This window comes from Sciurus carolinensis, chromosome X, assembly GCF_902686445.1.
Source record: "Sciurus carolinensis chromosome X, mSciCar1.2, whole genome shotgun sequence".
NCBI lineage: Eukaryota > Metazoa > Chordata > Mammalia > Rodentia > Sciuridae > Sciurus > Sciurus carolinensis.
Window position 1 is genome coordinate 57,715,358 of NC_062232.1, and position 19,710 is coordinate 57,735,067.

Sequence of the window (19,710 nt, forward strand, 5' to 3'; positions counted from 1 at the left end):
AAAACCGAAGATTGGGGAAAACACCTTAGAAATCTGGTAGCCAAATCTTACTCATTTACAGAATCTGAGGTCCTAAGGAACAAATGACGTAATTAAAGAACAGAAGTTAATAAAGAATAAAAATTGAGCTTGGATGTTCCAGTGTCCTAGCCCAATGATCACTCCACTAAAACATGCTGTGCACACTGAACATCAGTTGTTTTAACCTCTTTAACATTTAAAAATCAAAATGTTTTAAATTATCTGTATTTTATTTACAGTAAGACTGAATTATTATTGGCTCAGACCTCTTAAGAGCATTCAGTATCATTCCTCTGTAGCTTATTAGGTAGGAATGACACAGGGGAACAATTAAAAGCTTTATTGAAATCAAAATAGACTGCACTTTAAAGTGCACGGTCACTCATGAAGAACTGAATAAATTTTGTGTATTTTATTCTTCTTAAAATCAAGCTAAGTGAAATAAGTCAATCCCCAAAAACCAAAGGCTGAATGATTTCTCTGATAAGTGGATGATGATACATAATGGTGGGGGGGGGTGTAAGAGAAAAATGGAGGAACTTTGGATTGTGTAGAGGGAAATAGGGCAGGAGAGGGTGGGAGAAGGAAAGAGAGTGAACTGAGACAGACATCATTACCTTATGTACATGTACAATTACATGAATGATATGAATCTACTTTGTGTACAACCATAGAAATGAAAAGTTGTACCCCATCTTTGTACAAAATTACTCAAAATGCAAAAAAAATTATTTTTAAGAAATATAGGGCTGGGGAGATAGCTCAGTCAGTAGAGTGCTTGCCTTACAAGCACAAAGTCCTAGGTTCCATCCCCAGCACCACACACACAAAAAAAGAAATATAAAATTAAATTTAAAAAACCAAGCAGTTATTTCCTAATGGCTTATGTTTTTCTAATAATTGCAAATTATTGTTTATTGATTTGTTCCAGTATCTCCTAACACCAGAGCCAAGACTAAAATCCAACTCTTATGATCACTGGTTTATCAATGTTCTTTCTCAAGATTAACCATATTTAAAGTGGGCTGTGATCCTGAACAATACAGTCAGTTCTATCTTTAAGAAAATACTTATTTAAGTTATCATTAATTATTATTTATTCTGCCTCTTAGAAGTTAACATTATATAATATATGCATGTATTAAAATATCACATGGTACCTCATAAATTAGTATAATTTTATGTTTTCTTTTTTTTCCTAACTCTATTTATTTTCATTTTACGTGGTGCTGAGGACTGGACCCAGTGCCTCACACGTGCAAGGCAAGCACTCTTCTACTGAGCCACAACTCCAATACCAATTTTTATATTTTCATGTATCAGTTAAAAATAAATATAAATGTATATGTCTTTTGTGGTCTCTCAATAAAAGGATTATGCTATGTTATGGATGTATTCACCAAAAATACCTATGTTAATAATCATCAATGTGATAGGTTAAGAGGTGGGGCCACTGGGAGGTGATTAGGGCATAAAATTGGAGTTCTTGTGAATGGGATTAGTGCCTTCAGAAAAAAGGCCCCACAGAGCTGCCTTGCCTCTTCCACCAGTGAGGACATAGTTAAAAGGTACCATTTATGAACCAAAAAGCAGGCACTCACCAGACACTGAATCTGCTGGCAACTTGATCTGTGAGAAATAAATTTCTGTTTATAAACTACCCAATTTACAGTATTTTGTTACAAGAACCCAGACAAAGATGATTAGTCTAAGAAATTATTTCTTGGGGCTGAGAATGTAGCTCAGTGGTAGAGCACTTGCATAGCACACTCAAGGCCCTGGGTTCAATAACAAGCACTGCAAAAAGAAAAAAATTATTTCTTATATGCACATTAAATCCCTCTTCCTTCAACTTAAGTCATCATCTTGTATCATAACTTAATGTCCCAGGTAAGATCAGGTATCACTCAACTGTTAGAAAGACAGCTTTTAATTAATCACCCTTCCTTTATTTTAAATGTCACCAAATCACCTCCTACCCTTTTGAGTTCCATGCTAAACCATCTACTTAAAGACACTCTTATTTTTTCCTGTAAGTTCGATTTTTCATTCTCAGAATATTTTGGTTCTGTTCTGTAATCACTGTAGTGATGCGCACCTTATGTTGTGAAAATTAAACATGAACTAGGATCTCTAAAAAGTAGAGTAGGAAGATTATTTGCTAATGTTTTCAATATATTCCCACTTCAGTTAATATGAAGGCTAGAAGTACAGTCTTAAAACTTTTATCTACTTGGTTAACTATCAGGAGTCAATCAGAGATGAGAGCGTGGCAAGAGGGAACTTACTATTACAAGAAATTAATGCTCCCAACCATTGTCCCTGCAGCCATAGCCAACAAGCAACAATAAAACGATATCTATCCAAAACAACTACTAAAGGTATACATAAAGTAAGCATGCTAAGATAAAAGGTGTGTCAAACCTCACTGGAATTATCTCAGACAAACCAAAGAGAAAAAATAGATTGTTTTGCTGCATGTCTAAGGGTATGAGATAGTGAAAAACAAATGAAGAACTCTGCATCTGGCATGAAAACATAAGGAGCTCTTGAACCTACTCTCTAGAAAAACTGGTAAAAATTATAAAAGAACAACCATTTGAAGTCCCTAGAAATGGTCCTGAGGGCACAGAGCAAATGAAATAACATTTATTGAAGAAAATATATGAAAGCTCAGTAAGAACAGCAAGAGCCTGTGATAATAATGAACCAGAACACACTCCCTGTCTCCCCGTCCCAGTTCAATGATATGAAAACTCCAATGGAGAAAGGCACGTGACCCCTCCCTTCAAGTTCCTAGTCCAAAGGCTATCTTCTAGGAAAAGCAGAACCACAGAATTTCTCATTCTGCCCTCAGGGACCTGCTGCTGAACCTAAGTTCTGGGCTACTGTCCCTTACAGGACACTTGGGAATGTCTATGATCACCCTGGGATGATAGTGGTTTGGGCAGCACTCTTTTTCTCTTTCCCAGTTATGCTCCATTAATTGCTGGCAGATAATACTGTTATTATTATCTGCCAGCACCCTTCTTCTACACACCCCCACTGGAACAACATAGGCTCTGCCTTGATGTGATGCTTTTGAGAATAATAAGGCCCCATTTACCCTGGACCTGGATTGTAACACCTTGGTTCTACACAAGGAGAGGCAAGCCACTGCTCCCACTTTCACCCCAAGTGAGGGTATAACTCAGAAATGCACCATTGTCTCCAACCCCAGCTCCAGATCTGTGGCTGGGAGATTCTGTCTGGTGGGAGAAGGTGGCCCTAAAGCAAGTAGCTCCTAATCTCTTCCCAGAAGAGTTGACTTCATTTGCAATTCAGTGTGAAAAAGTTCAAGCCTTAAGTTTATCTTAAAAGTGGAGGTTGTGGTGAAAAGCAAATGAAAGAAGACTGACAGAATCATTGGACATAGAGATTAAACTATAGGTAAGATGGTTTGTCCACCAGAAAACCAATGAGGAAGACAACTGGGAGGCAGTAGCCTGGAATCAGAAAAAAATTTCAAACACTGACCTCAATAACCATCCCTTAAAGGAAACTGGTTTTGATTAGTTTGAGTAACAATTCATGCCCAAGGGCATGTTGAAAATAACAGTATTATCTGCCAGCAATTAATGGAGCATAACTGGGAAAGAAACAAAGAGAGTGCTGCCCAAACCACTATCATCCCAGGGTGATCATAGACATTCCCAAGGCTTTGCCCCTGAGAAGCAAGGTCAGAGGAGGGTGGGGAGTGACAAGGCAGAGGTAGCACTAAATAATCCACCTAATCTCTAAACAACAACAAAAAAGCAAAATAAGTCCTAGCAGGGAGGAGACCAGTACCCAGAATTGCTATATTATCTAAAATGTCCAGCTTCAAAAAATAGCTGTGAAATATGCTAAGAATAGTACAGTATGACCTGGGGGAAAAGCAGACAAAACAATCTGTCTACGATTTGAACAGATGTTATATTTAAAAGTTTTCAAAATCATCATAAATATGCTCCAAGATGAAAGGAAACCATGTTAAAGAAGCAAAGGAAGGTGCAGTAACAATGTGGCATTAGATGGCATCAATGAACAGATAGTAATTATTTTTAAAAAGCATAAATATGGGAGTTGAAAAGTATAGTAACTGAAGAATTCAATAGATGGGTTCAACAGTAGATTTGAACTGGGAAAAGAATGAGTGTAAGTAAAGATAGATCAATAGAGATTCAATTTGCATAACAGAGAAAAAAGAGTGAAGAAAAATGAGCAGAGCCTCAGAGAAATATAGGACATTATTAAGCACACCAACATATGCATGACAAGGGTACCAGGAAGAAAAAAAGTAGAAGAAAAACTATTTGATGAAAAAATGGTTGAAAACCTCCAAAGTTTATTAACAAGAATAAACACTTAGACATACAGGAAGCTTAACAAACTTTAAATAGAAAAGATACAAAGAGATCCACAGACACATAATTGTAAAAATACTGAAATCAAAGACACAGAGAAACTCTTGAAAGAAGAAAAAAAAAGACTCCTTACTAACAAAGGAACCTGAAGATTAATAGCAGATTTCTTAAAGAAATATAGAGGCCAGAAGGCAGTGGGTTAACATATTCAAAAATGCTCAAAGAAAAAACTGTCAAGCAAGAATACTATATCCAACAAAGATATTATTCAAAAATGAATGTGAGACTTCCCAAGATGGCAGAATAAAGCATCCAGCATTCACCTGCATTTCTATGAAATAGAATTAAAACAAGTGGAGTGTATTGCTCATTGAGCTAGGTGACCATAGGAGAACACTGGAGTTTAACAGTGGAAAGAGTTGCAGAAATCCAGAGACACTGGGTAGAGGAACAGAAAGTGATACAGAATGCCCAAGTACTGATTACATGAAAGCATGGCAGAGAGAGGAGATGTGCAGTGTAGAGGAGAAACAGGAAAGTTCTAATGAACACCACTGGCATAGGACTGAAACACTGCAGAAATACAGGCTAACAAACAACAGTCTTAAGATTGGTGAACTAGCTCTGGAGAAGTTCTCTGCACTTCCCAGCATACATTCACAGTACTTTAATTGGGAGTCATCCTGAGAAATGCCCTATTGTCTGAATTTGCTGCTTTGGGAATCATCATGTGAGGCAACAGAGAGGCACATTCCTATGGAATCAGTGATTTGCCAGGCCATCTATCAGAGTCTGGGGGAGTGAGCAGTTATCTACGACAGTGCACAGGAAACAGAACTAGGAAAATCAAAATCATGGGCATTGGAATCATGCAGAACCCGCTAATATCCCTCCTGACACAGATCTTTGAGAATACATATCATCCCTCTGCCCTCAGGATAGGACAGGGCACACTGCAGAACCAGTTTTAGCCCCATCTTTAAGTGTACAGCTTTGTTCAGAAGCTTTAGGAGATCTGCATTCTGTACTAGCTTTCTGAAATACTCCAGTATCAACATCTATCCCACTCTTGGAGTGTATAACCCAACTGCTCTGAAGAGATTTTGTTTTGTAGGCTCCGCTTTCTGCCATGCAAAGAAGCTGAGAGGTATTCCAATTGACTTTAGCCACAAATCAATTCCATAAGTCACCAGACTTCCACCACAAACGAAAGGGGAAGATGAACTCCCAGTCTTTGCTCTGTGCAGTGTAAGAATGAAGTGAAGCTCTGATCAGTAAAGGCTGAGTTTTCACTCTTGCCTGCTCATCAAATCACCTCAGCAAAGAGGAAATTTTTATTAATATATTTTTTCTGTTGTTGGTATTTTGTTTCTCTCACTTTTCTTTTTGGTGATATTTAATTTTCTTCTTCTGTTCTTTTTCTTTCTTTTTTCAGTTTCTCATTTTTTCACTTATCTCCTGCTACATTTTTCCTTTAATTTTAATTTTTTTAGCTTTTTATTTTATTCAATATTATTTTCACTCTTTATTTTGGGTTGTTGATTGTGTTGCTATTGTTTTTATTTGATTTTTACCTTATTTCTTTATCTGTTTCATTTCTTTTTCTCTCTTCTTTCCTTGTGGTGCCGGGGATTGAGCCCAGTATGTCCAGCACGTTGGGTGGGTGTGCTCCTGCTGAGTTACAATGCCCAGTCCAGCTGAGAGTAATTAATTACACTTTGCTAAGGCCATGGCCTAGGTTCACTCAAAACCCAGAGGATACTTCAAAAAGAATAGGGGAGATGAAAGTAAGGCACGGAGGGATCTGAAATCCTACTTCTCAACATTCATCCACACAGTAACAGCAGAGGAAAATAACACAACTGTTGTGGGCACCAAACCTATGAGGCATCTCAACATCGGTCACTCCCACACCTTATCAGACAGCACACTGCTGACAAACTAGAGGTGAGTAACACAGAAGGGGGTCCCTGCCTCTCCCCATGAAACAACTGCAATATTACCAGTGTCTAAACAAGAGGAGAAAAGTTTCAGACCCCTCACCACAATGGGAACAGCCAAAAAGCAAAACTGCTTTCAAGTAACATAGCTAATATAAACAGTCTGAGGAAACCTCCCAAACCTTGTAAGAACTTCTATTCCCATTGTAGAAGTAACCACAGAAGGTGCACCCCACGTACTCTGCTGTTTATACCACATCTGCCTGAACTATCACACGGGCCCCACTCCTGCAAGACCTACAGAAAAACAGGGTCACTATGGCTCTGAAACAGTACACATTATGTCAAAACTCACTAATCATAGCCAAAGAAGCCACAAGGAAACTACAGTATGTAGTCCCATTGAAATTCAACTCAACACTATACAACAAATGGATATTCCAGAACACATCATCAAGAGAAGGCTGCTTACTAAGACCCTCACGTATAAGTGAAAGATACCCATGCCAACAGATGTGCAAATCTCAACATAGACATACAATAAATATGAAAAATGGGCTATATGACACCTTGAAAGTTCATAACTCTAATAATATGAGCCAAAGATATCAAAGGGGATGATATGCCAAGAAATTCAAAAGAATAATCTTTAAAATGCTCAATGAAATCCAAGCGAATACTAATAAACAGCTGAATGAATAAAGAAAGACAATGAGGAATACAGATGACCATTTTAACAACATTAGAGGTTTTGAAAATGAACCAAATAGAAATTGTGGAAATGAAAAGCTCAATAAGATAGATGAGAAAAAAGGACTCAGTTGAAAGCCTCAACAACATAATAGATGTATCAGAGCTTGAAAACAACCCTGCCACAACAGTACATTTAAAAAATTAATGATAAAGAGAACATACAAGATCTCCTGGACACCACTGAAAGATCAAATGAGCCAGGCATGGCGGCATATGCCTGTAATCCCAGCAATTTGGGAGGCTGAGGTCAGAGGATCACAAATTCAAAACCAGTCTCAGCAACTTAGCAAGACCCTATTTCAAAATAAAAAAAGGGCTGGGGTTGTGGTTCAGTGATTAAGGGCCCCTGAGTTAAATCCCAATATAAAAAAAACCTTTACAATTCAAAAATTAAAGAAAAAACAACCTTGAGCTGTGGGTGTATCAGTCACCAAGCATGTGCTTAGCATGGACCATGCCAAGTTCAATCCCCACCACTAAACAAACAACAGTAAAGCAAAAACAATAACCTAATTTAAAACATGCAAAGGATATGAATAAGCATTTTTCCAAGAAGGTCGGTAAATGGTCAATAAGCAAATGGAAAGATACTCAATATCTTTAGTCATAAAGGAAATACAAATCAAAACCAAGATGTGATACCACCTCACGTGCACTAGAATAGCTATAAGCAAAATCAGATAACAAGTTTTAGTGAGAAAATGGAAAAATTAGAACTTTCATACGCATCTTGTGGTAATATAAAGTGTGCAACCACTTTGAAAAACCAGACTGGCAGTCCCTTTGACAATTCAACAGAATTACTAAATTATTTGGCAATTCTTCTTCTATGGAAGTATGGAATGTAAATACCCCAAAGAAATAAAAACTTTTGTTCACACAAAAACTAATACATTTATGTTTATGGCAGCATTATTCATAATAGCCAAAAGGTGAAAACAACCCAGATGTCTCTCAATTGACAAATGCATAAAGAAAATCTTGTATATCTATACCATGAACCATTATTTGTCCATGAGAAGGAATGAAGTAGTTATACAGGCCATAATATGAATAAACATAGAAAACATATGCTAAGTAAAAGAAGTCAATCAAAAAAGACAAATTATATAATTCCATTCATATGAAATATCCAGAATACATAAAATGAACATAGATTAGTTGTTGCTTAGGGGTGGGGATAGAAGGAGGGATTATCAAAAGGTCACAGCCAAAGGGTATTAGGTTTCTTTCTGAGGTAATAAAAATGCAAAAATTGTGGCAATGGTGATATGTAACACTGAATATACTAAAATGCATTGAATTGCACATTTAAATGAGTGAATTATATGGTATATGAAATATACCTCAATAAAGATGTTACAAAAAATAATTGAAGAAAGTGTACAACCAGTGTTGGGATCAACACAGTCAAGAACACTTTAAATGCAGCTAAAATATGCTGAGGAGAAACTACATGATACCTCAGTTTCTACCATTTACATACAAATGAAATAAACCCAAAATTCTATCGTTCAAAATTCACAAACATTTTTATATTAAATGATGTAGAAGAGTGGCAGCTGTATAATAAATTATACAATTTAAATCTTATATGAATATTCCCAATTTATGAATTTTTTATGTTTAAGATATTTCCCTCTAATAAAAGTGCTCCGGTAATTATTAAATAAGTATCTTAAAAAAAAAGTATCTTTACTAGTCAACAAACTTTTATTGTGTCCTTAGTGACTGCCAAGTCCTATTTACCCTTAAATAAGTGCCTGACACACAGAAGGCAATAAATGAAAGGCCTTGAAGGCTGTCATTTATCCATATTGGGACTTGGTTTCCTTGTTTGCAAAATTAGAAGGGCTGGATATAACACTCTAAAGCAGCACTGTCTGACAGAACTTTCTGTGATGCAAAAATCAACTCTAAGTGGATCAAAGACCTGGGAATTAGACTAGAAACCCTGCACATACTAGAAGAAAATACAGGACCAATACTTCAACATATTGGCTCAGGAACTGACTTCCTTAACAAGATTCCTAAAGTGCAAGAAGTAAAATTAAAAATCAATAAATGGGATGGCATCAAACTAAAAAGCTTCTTCACAGCAAAGCAAACCATCAAGAGCCTGAAGAGAGAGCCTACAGAATGGGAGAAAATCTTTGCCACCTGCATCTCAGACCATTAATATCCAGGATATACAAAGAACTCAAAAAACACCAAAAAAAAAATCAATAAATGGGCAAAGGAACTGAACAGACACTTCTCAGAAGAAAAATGGTCAACAAATATATGAAAACATGTTTGACATCTCCAGCAATTACAGAAACACAAATTAAAACTATACTGAGATTTCATCTCACTCCCATCAGAATGACAATTATCAAGAATACAAGAAAAAAAATAAATGTTGGCAAGGATGTGGGGAAAAGGGTATGCACATACATTGTTGGTGGGACCGCAAATTGGTGCAACCATTCTGGAAAGCAGTATGGAGATTCCTCAAAAAACTAGGAATGGAACCACCCTTTGACCTGGTTATCCCACTCCTTGGTATATTTCCAAAGGATTTAAAATCAGCATACTACAGTGATGCAGCCACATCAATGTTTACAGTAGCACAATTTCACAATAGCTAAGCTATGGAGTCAACCTAGGTGCCCTTCAACAGGTGAATGGATAAAGAAATTCTGGTATATACACACAATGGAGTATTACTCAGTCATAAAGAATGACTTTATAATATTTGCCAGTAAATGGATGGATCTGGAGACAATCATGCTAAGTAAACAAGCCAGTTACAAATATGTCACTGATATGTAGAAGCTAAACCACAATAAGGGACAGGGAGAGAAGTTCAGTAGATTAGACGAAGGGGAATGAAGGGAAGGGAGGGGGAATAGGAACAGGAAAGACAGTAGAATGAATCTAATTTAAATTTCCTATGTACATATTTAAAAATACCTAAGTGAATCCCACCATCACATACACCCATAAGAATGGGGTCCTAATTAGAATAAGAGATATTCCATGCTTGTACGATTACACCGTAATGGATTCTAGCCATATATATCTTAAAGAACCAATTAAAAAAACCAAAAAACAATTTTTTAAAAAAAGAACATTCTGTGATGATGGAAGAAATGGTCATTACCTGTGCCATTTGATAGAACAGCCACTTGTCACATGTGGCACTGAGTCTTTGAAATTTGGCTAATGCAACTGAGGAATTAAATTTTTAATTTAACTTTAATTTTGATAGCCATATCAAGCTGGTGGTTACCTTACTACAGAGCACAGATGTGGAAAAAACACTAGTTTCTTTTCTACTGAATATCATCAAAAAGTGCTGATCTAACCCACTGACATGATTTCATAACACTACACTAAAGCTCTTTCAGATCTGAAATATTATGCAATATACTAATGGAAAATGTTTGGGATGATGGATATACCAATTATCATGATCATTATTATGTACATGTACATTATTATATACATGTTTTGCAATTTTACACTATTCCCTATAAGTATATACAATTATGTGACAACTAAAAATTATTTTTAATTTTAGAAGTTGGGAACATCAAATATTCATTGACAATCAAAATTTAAGATGTTTCTCAAAGATGACAACACTTTAAAGTGATATTGATGAACAAGTGGTGAAAATTAAAACTTTTTGTCAATAAATGGGAAATAAAAAGACATACTGAAGTACAGATAACATTTTTAAAAACTGTTCTTCAGAGATAATAATGCATACAAGTGTTAAAAAGCCCTATAAGCACTTTTTACCTCACAAATTAAGGAAAAGCAGTCTTATGGACTCCAAAACACTTCTGAATATTCAAAGGACAATCGTGTTTATATATGAATTTAGGGCGGTCTACGTTTTGGAAAGATAATTATAACTTTCACCTATCAGGGAGCACGCCTGTAAGCAAGGGAATTAACTGGTGCCAATTCAATTTGCCACTTGTTTATAGGTGGCTTGCTGTCATCTTACAGTGCCCTCCAAAATGCTACTTCCGACTAAGTAAAATTCAAACTATTGGCAATTTTGCACCAAATTCCATTACTAACTTCAGGGAAAAAAGTACAATCTTCTACTCATTTAGAAATGCAAGCAGGCTGGGAATGATGCCTATTCCATCTCTTACCATCAAAAAAAAAAAAAAAAAAAAAAAAAACCCACTGCGAATTCTGTGAGAGACACTCCAGCACTCCAGGTGCCCTCAGCCCGGAACCTCCAGCTTGGTCCCTCTTTACTGTCCCCAAAGGGTTTTTTTCACCCCTTTTTCAAATTTCTCAGCTTAATTCCCTTCACTTACTGCTGCTTCAAGTTAGCCCTGACAATCTTTCTTCTAGGTATTCTTTCTGACCTGAGGTCATGAGAGCAACCTTTTCCCTATTAGGTCCCCTTGTCCTTCACCTTACTATTCCATGTGAACGGCATCTCACCTGATAGAGTCGAGCGTTTCCTGAGGCGCCGCGCTGATGTGACAGCCACCGCGGATCTGAGCGGCGAACTGAGCCTAGAGACCGGATCAGAATCGCCGAATACCGGCGCTTTTCGAAAGCAGCCGCCGCGGCTGCCCAACGCCAAGAATGTATCGCGAGCAGCGCCATCTTGAGCGAGGAAAGAGGAACCGGGAGAAGAGGATTATGGGACACTGGCGGACTGAGCGCGGCTATCTTAATCTTCTCCCCCCTCCCCCTCGTTTTGGCCCGACACCGGAAATAGCTTCTCTGTGATGATTCGGAAGCTTCGATTTAGCCTCTTTTTGCTCCTGCGCTGAACTTTGTTTTTCTTTTCTTACGTTTGCTAGATAAAACATAGGATGCTCAGTTAATTTTGAATTTTAGAAAGTAATAAATCACTTCTTGGTATAGATAAATGTGGCCCAAATATTACCTTTGGTAAATCCAGCAAACCTATCTAGTCCATTCCACTCTTAACTGCCTCCAACTCAATGCCACACTCGATTCTCTCCACTTCCTCTATGCATATTCTTTTTTGCACTTTCCCAGTGCACTAATGCTTTAGGGTAGATTGAACTAAAGACATTAATTTCCCCTGGGAGGAAGCTTCATCTGTGAGATTCACTGCCTCTCTTGTAAATGCTTTTACTTTGTTGATTGTTCCCTTCTGTGTTAACCTGGAGGCAGTTTTCCTTTGGTCTGTTGCTCTTGGGATGGTTACACCCAAACATGCCTTTGCTAATTTACCTCTCTTTCTAGCACTTTCCTTTGGGTTCTGCAGAATCTCTAATAGAAAAATCGCTGGACTGACTGAGGAATGGGAAATTGAACACATATGTACATATTTAAAGACAGGTTTGTATTCCTTTGTTACCACTATAATCAAACAAAACAATGTCAAAATATGTTTACAGTTATCTGAAACCCTGGAGACAATAAGGCAGTTGCAATTTTATATCCATTGCTACATTGTCAAACCTTTCCCATGGGGCAGGCAGGTAATTTGTAGAAGGACCTTGAATTACTGAGAAGTCTGATGAAGAAAGACCAAGGATATGCATGCCCAGGATGCAACCTTTACTTTATTCCAAAATTCATATTACACTTCAGGTTTCCAGGGAAGAGAATACTTGAGTTGGTTATTTAAAGAATCGAGTTTCAAATTGAAGAAATTGACAGGAATTCCACGTAAAGAAGATGGTTTGTTAAAAGCAAGAAGGCATGAGAAAACATTTTCAGACTCAGCAGTTTAGGGGTGTATGTATGGCAAAGTAGTAGGAAATGAACCTGGGTGAACAGTTATCTGTTGGTAAAGGGCCTTCTGTTTCATTCTAAGAAGTTAAGGCTTTATCCTACAGCCAGTAAAGAGGTGTAATCAGGGGAGTAGAATGATCAGATCTGTAGGGCCATTACACTCTGGCTTAAGTGGGAAGGTTGTATTGGAGGGAGTGCAAATTGGAATCCTGAAGTTAATGCAGTAGTTTTGTCATAAAATAAAGGCCAGAATCTGGCAGTAGTAGTGGCAGTAAATCAATTCCAGCGATATTAAGGAGGTAGAATTGACAGGACTTGGTGACTTGTTGGGTGTTTCCAGCTTATTATTGCCTTGTTGACCATAAATCAATACTGGGCCTCATTTATTAATGAATATGTCATCAGTAATTATATATTCAACATCCTTTCTGTGTTGGACAATAACTACATTAGAGAAATTCTAGAACCTACCAAAATTTTCTATTAGGACCATACATTGTCACTGAATCTTACTACCCAGGTAAGACATTATCCAGTGATACTCTAATTTTTCAAAAATAGAAGAACCCATGCAGTAAATATTTTGATAGATACAATATAAAATAATTTCTTACTTTTCTATACTTTCAGAAACACTTTAGCCATGTATAGTGTTACATACCTGTAATCCCAGTGATTTGGGAGACCAAGGCAGGAGGATCACAAGTTAGAGGACAGCCTCAGCAACTTAGTGAGATCCTGTCTGAAAATGTAAAAGGACTAGGGATGTAGCTCAGAGGTAAAGTGGTCCTGGGTTTGATCCTCAGTACCAAAAACAGAAGAAGATTTAAAAAAGAAGAAGAAGAAGAAAGAAACACACTTTGCCATGCTGGATCTTACTGACAGTTTTCTGAATTTTAATAACAGTTTCCTATGGTGTTATTACCTGTTTCTAGTAGATAAAGAGAACCAAAGCTATGTGGTGATAGACACCAGATTAGAACCATGGTTCTGGCTGTTAATATCTTGTTCTATCCACTAAAAGATGTTGCCTGTACTTAAAAACAAGACTTAATGGAAGTCTCTAGAGGCCATATAGAATCATATGATTTTTAATTCAGAAATGACTTCAGAATTCTTAAATACCTACACCTGATCCAACAAATGATTTCTCAAAATACTTGAGATTTACTGGAATCACCTATAGGTATTTTTGACATGAATAGCAGTTGTGAGGTCTCTGAATGTAGTCAATATATTTTTACAGAAGTAGTACCTCTCGTAAGACAACCCCTCAGGAGCTACTCTATAATAAGCTAAAGTGGAATAAACATTTGTTCACCAAATAAGCCAAAGAAAATTTCTAGAGCACATAGAAATATAACAGAAAACATAACAAGAGTTGTACATTGCTGGGGAACATCAGCAATAGACAGACCAACCTGGCCTGCAGCAACTTGACACATAAATGCCTGACATGAAGAAGCACAATAAAAGCTGCTTTATAGATCACATGATAACACTTTTATCTATGTAATAATTATACCTAAATATTGATAGTATTTTGCAATTTGCAAAGTGACTTTTTTCATAGCTTACTTAATCCTCACCTCAACCCTGGAAAATAGATGTTATTGACTAATATTGTCATATTTATGAGGAAACACTGAGATAAGTTGTCACTTGGCAGAGGTAATAGAATGGGGTTGTAGCTCAGTGGTGGAGTGCTCATCTGGCACATGTGAGGCACTGGGTTCCATCCTCAGCACCACATAAAAAATAAATAAATAAATAAAGGATGGATATCAAACTTAGGCTTAACAATTCCAAATGTAGTTCTCTTTTCACTTAATTACACCTGAATTTGGAATAAACACATGTCTACTCTAAGAAGGCCACAGTGATTTTCTTTCTAGAAAGCACAAGAACTTATTCTCACCTCAGGGTTTTTGTATTTACTTTCCCCTCTGCCTGGAACATCTTTTCTGTAGATGTGTTAATGACTTTTTCTTGCCATTCAGGTTTCAACTTAAATGTCCTCTGCTTAAAGAAGCTTTCTGAGAGCACTTTATCTAAACAGGCCAGCCCCTCTACCTGCCACTCTCTATCACATTGCCTTGTTTATTTCCCTTTAAATACTGCAATTAAAAGTGTGGCCCACAGACCACCAACATTGGCATCACCTGAAAGGCTTTTAGAAATGCAGAACCCCAGGCCTCACAATAGACCTAATGATTCAAAATCTGAACTTAAGAATTCCCCAAGTTATTCATGTGCACATTAAAGTTTGAGAACCATTTTTAGAGCACCTGTCACTTTCTGTAAATAACGTCTTTATTTTTTTATGTACTTTTGACCTTAAGAAATATTTAATCATAGCTGAAAATTACAAAGGAAAATATAATGGACACCATGTCCCCACAACCCAGCTTATTCATATCTTAATAATTCATCATATTTCCTTCCAAACTCAAACTGAAAAATAATGATTTAGATGACGAACTCTGTTACCCCTCTCTAATCCTAGTCTCCTTGTCCTTATGGATTTATTCCTTTATGTTATTTTGTTGGAGTCTGGAAAAAGGAGAAGATAAAAATGATTCATTAACCCACCATGATTATCTGGATGTCCTACATATTTGATGACGATAGTATAAATAATACCAAGCATGGACAAAGGCTATGCAAGAAAATATATGGGTCAGTCTTCTTTATGAACATAAATGAAAAACAGTTTTTAAAAGAGAGCCTCAGAACTGTCATCAGGTCTGCTCACAGTCCAAGCAGCCCATCACACCGCCTGCGGCTACTGCCAGGGGAATACAGGCGGAGACCATTTTCCCAGGAGACCTTCTGGAAGCGAGGGCAGAACTGCGTGGTGCACTACACCGGGATGCTTGAAGATGGAAAGAAATTTGATTTTTTCCGGGACAGAAACAAGCCCTTTAAATTTATGCTAGGCAAGCAGGAGGTGATATGAGGTTGGGAAGAAAGAGTTGCCCAGATGAGTGCAGGTCAGTGAGCCAAAGTGACTATCTCCCCAGACTGTGCTTAAGGTGCCACTGGGCACCCAGGCATCATCCCACCACATGCAAGTCTTGTCTTGGACATGGAGCGTCTTAAACTGGAGTGACAGTAGTGGCTCCTCCCTCTCCTCCCTGTTGTTGGATCTGCCATGGTGGGATCTGGTGCCTCCAGACACGTGCACATGATTCCATAGGGAGTTTCTCCTGGTGTCTCACTACACTTTGTGTAAATATCTACCCAGACTGAATGTGTTATATCTCTCAGTTTTGCTTCTGAGACCTCCATTTCATCTTCCCTTCCTGAGTGTATGTGTGTTTACCTAAACATAAACCTCAAGTTAGTCGTTTTGTTTTCATTTTGGGGTGAAGATTCAGTCTTTTGGATTTAGGTTTCCAGTTAGACATCTTCACAGGTATTATAAGCACAAGTGATGGGTTAACTTTAGAATAGAATTGATGTTGAGGGGTGGGAGTTGCAAGAATCTTTATTGTATTTTTTGAATGAAAATTTTTATCTATTATGTAGTAAATATTTTTGCTGCTGGACTGCAAAGCCACAGCAGATTTGAGATGCTGTTGAGGGCTGAATTATTCTCCAATGTGAGAAATGTCCTTGGGTTAAAATAAAAGCCCTAGCAAAAAGCAAAGTGGTGAGTGCGAGAGCCTTTTCCTCTGCAAGCCCCACCCACCCTCCCCTGACTCTTTTGAAAGCAGATCATTTTCACTGTGATATAGGACACTACAGGTATTTGTCCCTGTGTCAGCAGGGACCTCTGACACCTGGTTTATTTTGTTTTGGGTTTGAGTTTTGATTTCTCCCCATCCTGTGGTATTTATAATGAATTTTTGGGACTTTTGTAATACCGTAATTATCCAAGTTCCACTTCAAAAATTTTAAGAACTTTTATTTGAAAGTTTAAATTGAGGGTACTGTTTGTAGACTTTAATACCCAATGAAAGCCCAGCCATCATGACAAATCCTTCAGTGTTCTCTAAGAAAATGATGCTAGCCATTGAAGCTTCAGTATCACCTATTTTTTATGCTTGGCTCTCTGCTGATAAAGTTTCCTGGGTCTCTTCTTACCTTTTGCTGTCCTGTGTAGTGATTTGGTGAAAGAAAGTATTGCTTTGTCCCCTGCTTCCCCCACACCACATATGAGTTTTATTGTAATAAAAGTGCTTTGTGCTGGCTTTTCTTTTCTCAAAAAAGAAACTTTAAAAATAGTAAATTCAGTCATTGTATAAAAAATTATATCATGATCCAGTAAGCTTTTTATCTTCTTGTCTGATAAAGATTGAGTCTATTTATTTATGTTAATAGAAATATTTATGTTTCTCTTATTTTTGTTAATAGTTTTTGTAACAAACTCTCCTTTGCCTGTTAATTATATTGTTATATTTTGACATCAGGTATTTTTCTTCTATCTCTTTATTATTAACCTTTTTGCGTGATATGTTTTAGGAGTGCCTTTTGTAAGCAACATACACCTGAATATTGAGATACTCAATATGAGAGTCTCTTTTCATAGACATCTGTGATTTATTTACATTTATTTTTATTTTATTGATTTATGTTTGCAATGCTGGGGGTTAGATGTATGTTAATTACAGACATTCGAGCTTGTTTATATCATGTTATTTTGTATTTATTTTTGCAATTGTTTTTGTTTGCTTATTTTCCCCTCCTCTTCTACCCTCAGATGAACTGATTGAGTTTTGCTACTCTTACATAAATAAGTAGTAAAGGTATAGAAAATGTGAACAATTATTCATTTTTTTATAATTTTATTTACTTATTCATTTATTTTGGTTACTGGAGACACTTTACTTTGTCACTGAGCTACATCCCAGACCTTTTTATTTTATCTTCAGACAGAGGCTCACTAACCTGTCCAGATTAACCATTTTTTAAATTATTTTTAGTTACAGATGGATACAATATCTTTATTTTATTTACTTATTTTTGTGCAATGCAGAGGATCAAACCAAGTGTTTCACACGTGCTAGGTAAGCACTTTACCACTGAGCTACAATCCCAGCCCCAGAGGCTAGTCTAGAATTTGCCATCCTCCTGCCTTAGCCTCCAAAGTCACTGGGATTATAGGCATGCCCGGCAGCACTTATAATTTTAAAGGTGCACATATACTACACATTTTCTAACAGAGTCTAAAGTTAAGTATCATTTCTAGCTTCCTGCTTCCCCTCCAAAACAAACAGATATCTTAAGAATTTCAACTTTCCCCTTCTTTCATGTTATTACAGTTTACATTTTAGTTCCATAAATCTCTTCAAATTAGTTACTATTATCATCATTTTTTACAATCAATACTTAATTCCCACTGTGAGTGTATGATTTCTTTGATCACATTGTCTAATTACATCATACTCCCTATTTCTGCTTGAACTTAAATCTTGCTGAATTGCTTCCTCTAGTAGTTCTTTTGCTGAAGTTCTGTACAAAGTAAACTTCGAATCTTGAGGTGCCTTCAAACATCCTTATTGCATCCTCAATTTCTCATAATAGTTCAGGTGAGTATCAAGTTCTAATTTGATAAATTATTCCATTAGATTGCTAAGGACTACATGCTCTGGCTTTATTTTTTGGTAGATTCCTTGTATGCTTTTTGATTTTTTGTTATGATCTCTTCTTTAGAGAGAGGTGACTTCCCTAAGAATTCTGATTATACACTGGATTGTGGAGGTGTCACTATGGGATAGTTTTGTGTTTGCCTTTCCCAGTTTAAGACCACATTTTCTTTTTCTTTATGAGACAAGGGGCCCACTATGTTACTCAGGCTTGCCTTGAACTCCTGGTTTCAAACCATCCTCCTGTCTTCAGCCTCCCAAAGAGTTAGAACTACGGACACATACCACTGTGCCCACATGGAGACCAATTTTCTTTCCTTTTTATTAGCTTTGGTTTTCCGTACCATATAATTAGTATTTATATGGATCTTGTACACAGTGCAGGCTTTCCATAGAGGACCAATAGCAGAGAATTAATTTCTTAGAGTACTCTATGTAAAGGATCAGAGTTTTCTAGAACTTTTTGCATCTCATTACTTATACACTGAGTCTGTGGCCTTCCCCCAATGTAGCATGGCATTAAAGTCCCCACCATATAGGAATGGAGGAAGGGTTTGACTACAGAGGAACATGGAAGAATTTAGGAGATGATAGAGCTGTTCCATACCTTGATTGTAGTGGTTTTGTACTGTATACATGTGTTAAAACTTACAGAACTGTACATTAAAGGATGATTTTACTTTACACCTTAATTTTTTTATACTGGAAGTTGAAACTAGGGGTGCTTTACCACTGAGGTACATCCCTAGGCCTTTTTAATTTTAATTTTGAGTCAGGGTCTCACTAAATTGCTGAGGTTAGCATGGAACTTGTGATCTTTCTGCCTCAGCCTCCTGAGTTGCTGGGATTATAGGCGTGTGCCACTGTGCCCTGCCTACACCTTAATATTATCAAGAAAAACACACTCCAGACTTGATCTAACATATGTATCTGATCTCTCTACGAGCCATTGAGTGTCACCTTGGTTTATGGTTTTGTTCTCGTTTTGAGTTTCCTTTTCATTTTTAACTTCTACAGACCCTTTTTTTTTTTCATATTCAACTATGCATTTTTTTAAAAAAACTATGGGGTTTGTTGTTTTCTTCAACTTATTTATATGCTTAGAGACTTCAGGGAAGCATTTCTTACATCTTGTAAGTTAGCCCTCTTGACTCAATTGCATACTTCTTGATCTGGTATTTATGCTTTAAGGAAATACAGTCCAAAAATTAAAAAAATATGAGGTGAATGGCATAAAGATGTTAACACAAGTTATTCATAATAGCATATTTTTTTGGTACTGAGGATTGA

At 36.9% G+C, this 19,710-nt stretch overlaps 1 protein-coding gene and 1 pseudogene across 1 annotated transcript in view; one reads left to right on the forward strand and one right to left on the reverse strand.

The window, feature by feature from the left end:
- Window positions 1-11,722, reverse strand: part of Abcb7 (ATP binding cassette subfamily B member 7) — a 110,719-nt gene extending 98,997 nt beyond the window's left edge. The window contains exon 1 of the mRNA XM_047536592.1: window positions 11,555-11,722. Within this exon, the coding sequence (XP_047392548.1) occupies window positions 11,555-11,722 (168 nt within the window). The remainder of the gene's footprint in view (window positions 1-11,554) is intronic.
- Window positions 11,723-15,631: 3,909 nt separating this feature from the next.
- LOC124972501 (peptidyl-prolyl cis-trans isomerase FKBP1A-like) lies at window positions 15,632-15,941 on the forward strand (annotated as a pseudogene).
- Window positions 15,942-19,710: the final 3,769 nt, after the last annotated feature.